The 12,220-nt window shown below is 38.4% G+C and overlaps 1 protein-coding gene across 2 annotated transcripts; it reads left to right on the top strand.

Annotated features, from left to right (window-relative positions):
• The first annotated feature begins 1,290 nt into the window (after positions 1-1,290).
• wbp1 (WW domain binding protein 1) lies at positions 1,291-6,678 on the top strand. 2 transcript variants are annotated; one of them, XR_008385057.1, is made up of 5 exons: positions 1,291-1,531; positions 3,751-3,853; positions 4,134-4,301; positions 5,445-5,967; positions 6,452-6,678. XR_008385057.1 is itself a non-coding variant. In XM_053618393.1 (4 exons), the coding sequence occupies exons 1-4, from the start codon at positions 1,442-1,444 to the stop codon at positions 5,912-5,914; spliced, it is 831 nt and encodes a 276-aa protein (XP_053474368.1). In that variant the 5' UTR covers positions 1,292-1,441; the 3' UTR covers positions 5,915-6,678. The 2 variants fall into 2 exon arrangements, 1 of the variants encoding a protein (XP_053474368.1); XM_053618393.1 differs by having other exon boundaries at positions 1,292-1,531; positions 5,445-6,678.
• Positions 6,679-12,220: the final 5,542 nt, after the last annotated feature.

Raw genomic sequence — 12,220 nt, 5'->3', positions numbered from 1 at the left:
ACAAAATCTAATTATTTTGACAGGCAGGTATTAAAAGCACTATATTTATTTTGAACGACACTAATATATAAAAATCAACACTACAATTTCAAAAACTAGGCCAACAGAACAAACTATCTAGTAATTAGCTAGCTGCATAATCTATAGCCTATTTAGCAAAGTAGGCTAGAGGCCTACACCTAGATAAAAGACTGACAGCAGCCGTTGTTTCTTCTTCTAGACCATCAGTATGAATTGTTATTTATTTATTTATTTTTGGTCAGCCATTTTTTATCAGGCCTGGTAAAATATAGACATTTTAGTAGGTTTAGTATTCAAAATGACTAACCATCACTAAATGACACTTTCAGGCTTGATGTCTCATCATAAAATATCATGTTCATATATACATTTATTGCCCATAAAATATGCATGTCTTTAATCTGAGTCTAGGACGGAAGGAACAATAGTGTATCACTGTTGTTTGAAGTAGAAAGAAATCTATGATTTTGTCATTCTTTAATTCATAACAAATTGGAGTCTATTGGTAAATAGCTGTAGTGTGTAAAAGGAATAAAGCACTTCAGGCTGTGCTGTTATTGGAAAATAATCACCTCTGAGGTGCGGATTTTCACATGTTCTCCCTGTGTCTGTGCAGGTTTCTTCCCGCCTCCCAGAAAACACGGATTTTACTACTCTAAGTTGCCCCTTGGTGTGAATGTGTGTGTACATGGTGCCCTGCGATGGAATGGCGTCCCATCTAAGGTGTATTCCCGCTTCTTCTCCAGTGTTCCCAGGATAAAATGGGTATCTATGATGAATGAGAGTGGAATGATGGTCAGCAGATAGCATTGCTACCTCACAGGTCCCCAGCTCGATCCTGAGCTTGATTACTGAATGGGTGGGGCTTTGCATGTTCTCCCCATGTCTGCACTGGATTCGTCTGGGTTCTCTAGTTTCCTCTCACGTCTCCAGAAAACATGCTGGTACGTTGGTGGATTGGCTACGTTAAATTACCACTAGTTGTGAAGGAGTGTGTGAATAAGGCCTTGGTGTCCCATTCCGAATATAGTCCCCCTTTTGCTCCCAGTGTTCTGAGGATAGGCTCCGGATTCACCTCCATTCTAACCAGGATAAAGCCAGTAAATTAGGAAATGAAGGCATATATATATATATATATATATATATATATATATATATATATATAAGGCTAGTATTATATACCAATTAAATAATTAAAGCATTAGTAGTTTCTCAGAATCTCCTCAGGAGTGATGTGAAAAGTGTCATCAGTGGAAACATGGGGGAAAGTCGCCCCCTACAGCCGAATTGCGGTGTGCTCTTTTCGGTATTGCTTTCAAGGGGCTTGCCTCAGTGTGACTCGACTGGAAACAAAAATATGTCGCTCGACCTTTGTGTCGGTTATTCTACCGATTAGTTGTTTTAAAAAAATCGTATCTCTATGGTTTCCGGTGCTTTCTTAGCGAAGATGAGGCAGAAAACGTTGGGTTCTGTCGTGGGTTTGCTTTGCACAGGGACGTGTTTGGCGCAGGTAAGCCGAGCTGAGCGCTTGGGATGCGGCGACTTGTGTAACTCGAGCTCCGGGCTCACAGCTGGACGCAGGCCTTCTATTGTGCACTGTTTTTGTTTTCGACATAAAAGAAACAGGGCACGGAATTCAAATGGCTAAAATATTAACCGGAGAAAGACGACATGACATTGAGGTTTAGCTAGTTGTTTCCCCCCCCGCCGGTATTCTTAATGACGCAGTATATTTATTAGTCTTTAATGGAAAGTTTTGTTTTTTTTAAATTTCCTGCTCGGTTATACAGGCTAGCGGTGTTAGCCTCACACGGAAATAGCCGGCTAACGGTAACAGCATCAAGGTGAACAATAGTTCGGTTGTTAGGAATTATAAATAGACGTTTGTAAAAGTTGACATTCGGCTCATGTTTAAAAGCTACATTCCAAGTTGGTTAAATTAATGAGCTGAACTTCTAGCTGGCTATAATTTTATTTATTCTTTCAACAAAAAAAGTAATTATTTGTTTAGCTAGCAAGCCGGTTATAATAAAGGCGAGTAACGTTTCTTTGACTGTGTGAATTAGCAAGCTTGCTAATTAATGAATGTGCCAAGTAACTGAGAAACTAGCTGACTTTCTCATTTGTTTTTTAATTTTTTTCCTCTAAATTTGGATAAATGTGTCATTTTACTTTGATATTCCTTTTGTGTGTGTTTTTCAAATTTAAGTGAGCAGTTTCACTTACAAGACTTAAATGAAGCCTTACCTTTGGATTAGTGCTCCTTTATTTTTTATTGTTTCTTACTTTTTCTGATCATTTGTAATATATATATATATATATATATATATATATATATATATATATATATATATATATATAACACATCAATTCAACGCAACTAAAACATGCCTTACTTGAATTGTGTTTGTGTAAAGCCTGCCTCGAAAGCAAATGGAAAGAAACATTACAGAAAATGATTTCTTCTCCTGTTCTATTGTAGAGTATGTACAAAAGCAGTTTGTTTTTTATTTTGTCTATTTATTTTTTTTTTTACCTCATATCTCTTCACAATAAGCATTATATTATATACATTATAGTGGATGACTCATCTTTAACGTACCTCACAATTAATGCTTACATTCCCACAATAAATGCGTTTACATGCAGAATAATCCATTATCTGGAGGTTATCAGTTTATTTAAGTGGTCTTGTAAACAGCATACACTGATACTTTAAATATATGATGGACTATTAGTTTGAGAAATCAGATAAAGACACCTGTATATTAGCCCAATAATTGGGTTATTTAGAGCATGTAAATCTGATATCTTGGGTTTGAATATCATTAGTTTTCTGTAAAAGAGGTGAAGCCCCAAACCACAAGCTGTTAAACAAAACAAAACAAAACAAAAGTTGTTTGGAAGAATAAGTTGTGGAAGAATAATTTCTGCGTAATAAATTATTTAAGGATAATATGGTACTATTTTAGCTTATTATCTCATTGTTTTTACATGGTATTGATATTCCGACTTAGTGTCTCATTATATATTTATGTAGTTATTTTTCCATGTATTGATATTTTGACTTGCTCTCTAACAGCCCACAGTTTATCACAGTAAGATTAATTTACTAAATAATATCTAATAAATCTCACTCCATATGCTGTTTCAGATAAGTAACTAAGCCAGACATTGTTTTAATGGATAGCATAGTAGGTCATAATAATAATAATAATAATAATAATAATAATAACAATAATGGGCTTCCATAAAAGAGGACTACAGTATGTCTCGGTTTGTAATATTAAAACACAGACTGCTGCGAGACAAATTGTCATGTGACATTTGCTACCTCTGAAATAAATATTTACCAGTAGTGAAAGATGACTCATTAACAGACAGTAATTTGGAGATGACTCTGCTTCTGACCAAACGACCAGTAAGACGTATGCTATGGGTATGATGTTATCAGTAAACTAGGTTAAATACTTTAAGCAACTTGATTTAGAAAGAAATGATGCTTCACCTTTTATTATGGGAAGTTTAATTAAATCACTGTTTCTAGTGGTGCTACTAGCAGAAATCTGATTATTGATTGATTCATGTATACTTAGTTTGATGTTGATTGAATTATATCTGAAATTAGAGTTGTTTTGCAGTTCTCAGATTATTGGTAACGCGCATGTGACGTAAACATGGTTATTTTGTGTGTTGATATGAATATTGATATTATTTATGATTTCACAGGGCAAGGAGTTCTGTTTCGGGGTGAACAATGAGAAGTACAGATGCGAGATGGGTTACTGTTGCGGCGAGACGGAGTGCTGCACCTACTACTACGAGCTGTGGTGTGAGTGTCATACACTGCCCCGCTTTGTTTTTGCTTCTTGGCTTTCTGATGTCTTTTTGTCAGGCTGAACTTGGGGCAGACTGGTACACATGAGCTCTGCAAATGTTTACTCAAATCTAAACGCATCTGTAGGTGTGTAGTTTTCATCTTTTTTTTTGCTTGTAAGTATTATAAGCCTATGAGCAAGCATATGTAGTGTGAATGGCTCTATAGATAACCTGAAATGCTGATGATGAGGTTTATTTTGGAATTTTTAAAGAAACTATACGTGTGTGTTCAGGGTTTTGGCTGGTCTGGACTCTCATCATCATGCTGAGCTGCTGCTGTGCATACAGACACCGGCGCGTTAAGATGCGACTGCAGCAGGAACAGAGGCAGAGAGAGATCAGCCTCATGGCCTATCAGGGAGCCTCCAGCTCCTTCATCTCTCCACCACCCCTCAACCTGCGTAAGTGTGACGCTCTGACCAGTGATCTGATTGCAGGATCTTGGGTTTTGTTTTCCTCTCTTCCTGGAGGAGGAAATCTGCGTGTTTACGTCGTCTCATTATAATGTTTAGCTGTGCAGCCTCGGCTCGGAAATGACCGAACAAACTGTTATGCGCTGATTACATCTGTACGAGAATCACAAGGTTGTGCTGATTAGGGTGTAAGTTTGTCAGCTCGGCATTTGGTAACTTTTCAAGTAGCTTTCTCACTGCTCAGCCCTAGGCCTGATATGCTTTTTCTTTCATTTATTTATTTTATTATTTTTATTTCTTTCAATCGCCCATGTAGGTGAACCCAAAAATGTTTTCTATTTGAGACGTGGATGGAGTCTCTTGTGTAATGCTGTATTTTATGGTTATCTGAAAAAGTTTAACGTTCTAGTCAGGTTTTGCTGAGATTAAAGTATTGGCACCCTCATTTACCCAAATATGTATTTTTTTTTTAAAAAAAAATATTATTTGAAAGGTTTGATGTTATTCAGGTATCACTCTGTTCTGGAGCTTGAAATTGATGGTTACACAATGGGAGGAGTCATGCATGTAAAGTTTAGAAATCAAGTATTTTTAAGATATTAGAAGCTGATGTGTGGCTTTTTCCAGAATGGTTTCAGACCTACTGTGAAATTAATACACACGAAGAGGTTGTTTGTTATATATTTGTGTGTGTGTGTGTGTGTATATATATATATATATATATATATATATATATATATATATATATATATATATATAACTAATATATATATATATATATATATATATATATATATATATATATATATAACTAATATATATATATATATATATATATATATAACTAATATATATATATATATATATATATATATATATAATATATTAATTAGTTATATATATATATATATATATATAACTAATATATATATATATATATATATATATATATATATATATATATATATATATATATATATATATATATTAGTTATATATATATATATATATATATATTAGTTATATTTGTAGTGTCCCTGTCCTGGCTTTCTCTAGCTTGGTGCTTCTGCAAGCCTCACTGCTCCAAGGGCCTCAGGTATCTGACCTGGCACTCTTTTCTTTCCATTTAAGGCTTCTGGACGGACTGCAAGCTCCCTGACTACGAGGAAGTAGTAGGCCACCCTCCCACCCCTCCTCCACCATATTCCGAGAATCCTCCAGAACTCTCAACCTGTGCTCAACCGTCTGTCGGTTGTTCTGAGTCAGCTGTGGTGTTGGAGGCGGTGCAGACAGAGAACGGTGCTTGTGAGTCGCAGGAACCGAACCTCGTGGCAGCCGCGGCCCAATCGGAATGCGCAGAGCACGAAGAGCCGGACGTCTCCCTGGAGGAGGAGCTAAACACCAGACGGAGGCATGTGACGGGCGACTCGGGCATCGAGATGTGCGTGTGCCAGCTGGACACAGATGAGTGCTCCGGGATGGAAGAGGAAGAGGGCAGGATGTGTCAGGTGCCTGGTGGGAGCTGCTGCTCGGAGAGACAGGCTCTCAGACCCAAAGAGATCTCGTGCTCTCCAACATCCGATGGAGATCATGTGGTGTGAGTCACATGACACGTAACGTTGCCTGAAGTTGAAGGGCATAAGGCTTTGTTATGGTTAGCATCTTTTTTTTTTTTTTTTTCTTTTTTTTTTTCCGCCAACCCGTAAGGCAACCTTGAAGTGCACAAGGCAGGGCGTTGGCATGTTTTGCCATTCTAATAACAACTGAATAAAAATAAGCACGTTGCTCTTATGTTACCATTAACAATAACAAAATTAGGTTTTTTTCTAGAAGGAATTTTTGTATTTAGTGGGACGACGCGCTCTTGTTTTTGCCAGACATTTGGAAAAAAAAGTGAGAAGAAATAAAGAGCCATGTTTTGAAGCTCCTTCTCATTTCACTTAACCAAAAATCTCACTTGTCTTTGAGGCCCACCGCCCACCCCAAAACTCTTCCCCTCTTCTACATGACATTTCAGTTCAGCCATGGCGTCATGGCCTGTCGGTCACTGACTTTCCTTGCACGGAGGCTGAAAGACCGAGCTTGAAACAGTGCACCAGGACAAGTCTGACTGTACGCTTTGTTTTTTTCCCCACAAGGCTCTGCTAAAGAGAGTGCAGCTGTGGGGCTGACATCAGCTGAGCTTCATCCCTCAGGAACAGAGCCACACACTGAAGATCAGATAACCGTAAGAATACCTTCCGCAAGAGAACCACAGAAAGACACCATCTCACACCCTGTGCTTTGCATACATGAAGCAGCTTGTTCACATTTATTCATGACCTATGAAGATGCTAGAGGGTAGAGTCGACGCAAAGCGCAGTGTTTTGAGACAGCGCCCTTAATAGTATCTTATATAGGGATTGGGCGATGCAACAAAATACTGACTCGATACTAACCACACACCAGCAATACAGCAGTGCCACAATATAACGGCTTTCTTTATTTCTTATTCAGACTAATACAAAACTAAATGATTTAGATAGAAGTGAGAACGCGCATGATATCGCTCATCAATATTTCACAGGTGATAGCAGGTGCATTGGTAACATTGCCGCAGTTAAGATTTTGCCTTATTGTGGAAATGAGGGGAAAATACCCAGGCCTGTTTAATCAGGCTGCTTTCACAATAGGTTTTTTTGTTTTTTGCTTTGTTTGTAAGAAGAGGTTGTTTAGTTTCTCTGTAACATTGGAGGCAGAAAATTAAGAGAATTTGAGCTACAGTTAAATTAGAAATGCCAAATTACATACCAAAAAATGTGAATATCCCCAAGTTATGTTGAATTACATTGCTATGATATAATGTGACTCCTCTCTAGCCAGACAAATTTTTCACCAGCATTCTGTCCTCCATGTTGGTTTTTCTTGCTTGCCCACTAACTTGCGATCTGATTGGTCATGAGGTTTTTTTTTTTTTTTTTAAAAAAAAGGGCAGACATCACCTGACTTTTTCGACTTTTGAAGCTCTGCTGTGACTGAATAAAATAATGCGCTGGCCTAGTGTGAAAGCAGCCTTAGCGAACTCAAACTAAAGTTTTGTATGCGCTCCAGAATCATTTCTACCCAAGTTTGGGTCTGAAGCCAGCGTATGGGATGAATAACATTTTGACTGCTGCTCCTGTTTATTTAGGAGTGACACTGCCAGTTTCACCTTCAGCTCCCTTGGATCATATGCCTGTAAAGTTAACATCTATTTTTAAAACTATCAGTTGGCAATTGCTTTCTCACCAAAATAAATGTAATCCAGTGCATAATACATACCGAGGGGGTTTAATAACTGATGATAGCAAGACGTTTGGGTTTTTTTCTGTTAAGAAATGGCATGTGTTTTAAGAAACTGGAAGTGGAATGATGACTCTGAATACCTTTAACCTCGATTTTGTAATTCCCACTCGAGAAAGGAAACTCACATTTTATACCACTTTTGTAAAGTGACTCAGTTGCTTTAAAGGAATCCTTCGGCATATTTTTCAACCTTTTTACTAAATCTGTAGCGTGTGTGTGTGCGATTGAAACAAACAAGGTGTAGCGCCCAACCCCCCCCCCCCCCCCCCCACCAGAAAAAAAAACAAAACTCTGTTTATACAAAACTTGCTTATAATGGTGATCTAAAGCCAGTTGTGGTATTCTACTAAAAAATGTGTTAAAATGTTAATAAATGTGAATATTTTCTCCAGTGGAGAGACAAAAAATATTTTCGAGTTTTTAGAGCTTCATTTACTTTAGCGTGAAGGGCTCATGAGAGTGTACACAAATAAGTTTTGCATAAACATCCGTTGCTGCCCTTAGGCTTCCATTAGAAATGAGTTTTGTGTAAGCAGGGTTTATGTTCTTTTCGAAGTACAGCAGAGGTGCCAGCTATGCCATAGCATGTCCGATTTTTGATAAGGCAGTCACCTGAAAACTACACATTTCTGCTTTTTCAGATAAGCAGCAGTCAGAGCAATTGTAAATAAGTCATCCAGCAGAAAAGCCAAAACACTGAGGGGGAACGGACACGAGACACGACAGACTTTATTTGGGCGAACTTTGACCACCGAATTTACGAGCCTCGGCTTGTGAGCCAATTGAAAACAGGGGCGGGGCTAGGGTCTCTTTGGTCGTTGAAAAAATTTGGTGAGCTAGTTTTGTCACGATTTATTATTATATTTTTTTTAGCATGATTTTTTTCCTGTTGTTTGGGGCATATCTGGAAATAAAATTAGTAACCTCATTCCCCGACATCGTTTTGCGGTAAAATGCGACGATTTCCTTGTTAGCAGTGTTGGCACTGCTGACGTTTATTCACCCAGTACAACATCCATTATAAGTGAGTTTTGCGTAAACGGGTTTCACATTCTTTTCTCGGTTTTCCACTGTAATCGCACATACACTACAGATGTGTGTGTGTGTGTGAGAGAGAGCGAGTACATGTAGCCCTTCTCCATGTGAAATGTGATATCAGAGGGGTGTTGGCAGAAAAGCAGAGTCTCAGCCAATGCTGCTAATCTGACCCATATCTGAGGGGCTTCAGACAGTTTTATGCACGGATGCATCGATGTGTTGTTTTTGTTTTGAATTGTGCCGCACGACTGCACCGAGTCCGGATACGCTCTTTTGGCTGGCTATCTGCAAGCACTGGGCCTCATTTATCGATCTTTTAGTAAGGTTGTTTGTTTTTGTAAGCCAAACCGAACTGAAAAACTCCCAGCAGATTCGCAGACGTTTCAGTGAAGCTGATATACTCACGTTTGTATGATGATGAATTCCAGTCATGAATTAACAAGCGTGTTCATTGCACGTCCACAAAACTCCATAAAAAGCAAAGGTCACTGAGCTGAAAACAAGATGGCGACTGAACGGCGAAAGAGCGCCACCTAATCGCAGTGTGCGCTAAATCTTCCAGTAATGCAGTTCAGCCACTGCAGCGAGTCGGCTACTATAGATTTAGGAGCTCTCGTAGGATACTTATGGGAAAGTTTTTCTGAACTGACTGAATTTTCATGAATTTCTTGTGTAAATGCTCCTCTTAACAATTTACTACTAAATAATTAATCCAGTTTGATAAATGAGGCCCATTGAAGTAGTTTGAACCACTCATAGATATTTTCCGTTCATATGCAAATTCCTCAGCAGGGTGAAGGCAGCCGTGTGTTTGTGCTTCTTGCACTTTAAAAGACTTGCCGACATCGACGATCCTGTGGAACACGTGAAACACATGTTGGCACGTATAATCGGAGCAGGACAATGCTCGGCTCTCGCACCGTCCTCGCTTTCGATCCACTTTCAGCTTCACCACTCGAGTGCACTGATTTGACTATGATTAGCATTTGCTCTTATTTCTCTTATTGGTTGGATGAATCGAATCGTTTGGGTGGCTTGTTTTCATTTAATCGCATCATTTCGCATAATTTGTGCGCATTCACAACCTGTGAAGACGATGACGTCTGTTATCATGGTGCGGAATAGAGTCGAAGAAATGTTTTGACGCACCTCGAAGCTGCTTTGCTAGGTGACTAATGCTAATCAGAACATTTTGATCATACAGTTGATGAACTGGTGGTGCTGCCTCATTGTAGTAATTAAAAACCCACCAATGTCTTTATGGATCTTAATCCATACATAGAAGTTAATCTGGGTTTTTTGTTTCCTGCACTCTAGGATTATTTCTGGAAAATTCCAATTTAGGTTTAGAGCCTCTAAGGTGTAGATAATTGATTGAAAATGTTTTTGTTTTTGTTTTTTTCCTCCACATTTGGGTTATAGTTCAGGGGATTTCAAACAGGAAACATGAAGGTGCGGTGTATGTGCTTTCAGTAGTGTCTATTTTTCCATGTTTCTGGAATATGGATGCTAATTTCTGCCATGTAATAAAGAATCTAATTACTTAACATTTTCTCCCTTATTATTGGCAGCAGCAGTATGTCAAATTTGAAAATTGTCTCAAATGTTGGACTTATTATCTCAAAGATTTTAAGGCGTCAACATTTCGATGTAAAAATTTTGACGTAGCAAGCCAAACTTTTGAGATAAGTCGAGTTTTGAGAAAACAAGCCAGCTTTTCAGAATTTTCAAATAGTAAGTCAAAAAGTTTGAGTAGTCAAAACTTTGAGATAAGAAGTCAATTGTTTGAGCTACGAAGTCAAAGCCTTGAGATAATAAACCGAACACTGGATATAAATCAGATTTTTGAGAAGTCAAATTTTGAGACAAATCAGTCCTTTCAGATAACATGTCCGAAATAATTTGAGATAATAAGATGAAATTTTGAGACAAGTGAAACCATTGAGAAGAATATGTCAAAAATATTTGAGATAATTTAGAATTTTGACATACCCCTACTGGCAAAAATAAAGAAAAATCTTTTATACAATATTTTTCCTTTCTACTTGGTGGAATTGGACTTGCGTACTGGAATGATTGTGATGGCTTGAGAAAAGTTTGCTGATGCACGTGGTTGTGTAGATGCAAAATTGCATGCCTCCTGAGTAGCAGTATGATCTGAATGAGATTTGTTTGGTTTTTTAAAACGATCATTATTATTATTTTTAGGGAATGAAGCATTTGGTTTCCTTATATAATCTGTGGCAAATTGTGCCCAAACAGTATGGCGCTATGGGTTTTTTTTTTTTTTTTTTTTTTTTTTTTAAAGGGCTAGTAAGTAATTTAGTTTATGTTAAGGTTCATGTGACTCTTGCATATGGAAACGATTGTACATGTTAAGGCCACTATTTGCCGAAAGCATCATGGTTGTTTGTTATATGGCCGTCATGTTTCTGCAATTTTGTGTATATATGTATGTATTTAGAGATGTGCAATGATCTCTCTGCCTCTCTCTGTCTGTATACCTGTGGGAATATTTGTGAATCTATCTGGAGACGTGTGTAATGGGGAGAATTGCGTGACTGTGTCTCTCTCTCTCTCTCTCTCTCTCTCTCTCTCTCTCTCTCTCTCTCCCTCTTTCCGGTCCCATTTCACCAAACAGCATAAACGTGGCGACAGAAACCGTGGCGACGGATCTGCAAGTGCTTTGACCAAAGGTTTACAGCAAATTCACAAAATGCAGTCTGTGAATCTTTATTTATATATATATATAAGCCTTGCAGCAGTTTGGCTTCTGTTTTACCCTCAGCGCCTCTCTCTCTCTCTCCCAAGAATTTAGCCCTGATTTGACTCCACTTCAGTTTCCATAACACATCCTATGGTGATGTTTACACTCACTGTGCCTTGTTCTTCACAATGATGCTTTCACAAGAAAAAATTCCCACCTCTCTCTCTCTCTCCCTCTCTCTTTCTGTCCCCCCCTCCTCTTTATTTTTTGTTTGTATCTCTTCACACCTCTGTACTGTATCTAACTATAGACTATGCACGCAAAGAAGGAAGGTAAAAGCTCTGTCATATTTGTCAATACAAGCAATACTGTTCTCAATCCACATTGCACTTCATCTCAGTAGATGTCTACTTAGAGATGAGAAATAATTTGCTACTATGATCGTTTTGTACACGAATGCTTTTGTACATCAAGTGTCTTTTGTCATTTACAGAGGGGGAACTGAAGGAAATCAAAAAAGTGATTTGACTAGCTCAGCTCACAGCCAGTCTTGTGTACCCCTCTTGTGCTGACTCGGTCGGTTTTATTAACGTCTGTATGTACACTTCACGTTGTCGGTTGGTCCGTGTTTCCTTACTCCCATGTTACACACGAGACACAGCTTTGTGTCGATCTCCCAAGCACATCTTGTCGTTGGAACCGGTTTCAAATTTTGTTTATCCAGTTTTCAGCTACTGAAACCTGAACCGTCGCCTTGCAGGACAGCGAGTAGACGTGACGTAATGGAGCCGTGTCCTTATGTAAGCCTGTCCGAGGGCTGTGCGATTGAAGGGTCTGG

The sequence above is a fragment of the Ictalurus furcatus genome, chromosome 28 (genome assembly GCF_023375685.1).
Source record: "Ictalurus furcatus strain D&B chromosome 28, Billie_1.0, whole genome shotgun sequence".
Classification (NCBI taxonomy): domain Eukaryota; kingdom Metazoa; phylum Chordata; class Actinopteri; order Siluriformes; family Ictaluridae; genus Ictalurus; species Ictalurus furcatus.
Note: the sequence above shows the minus strand (reverse complement) of the source record. Positions and strands in the feature narration are given on the sequence as shown.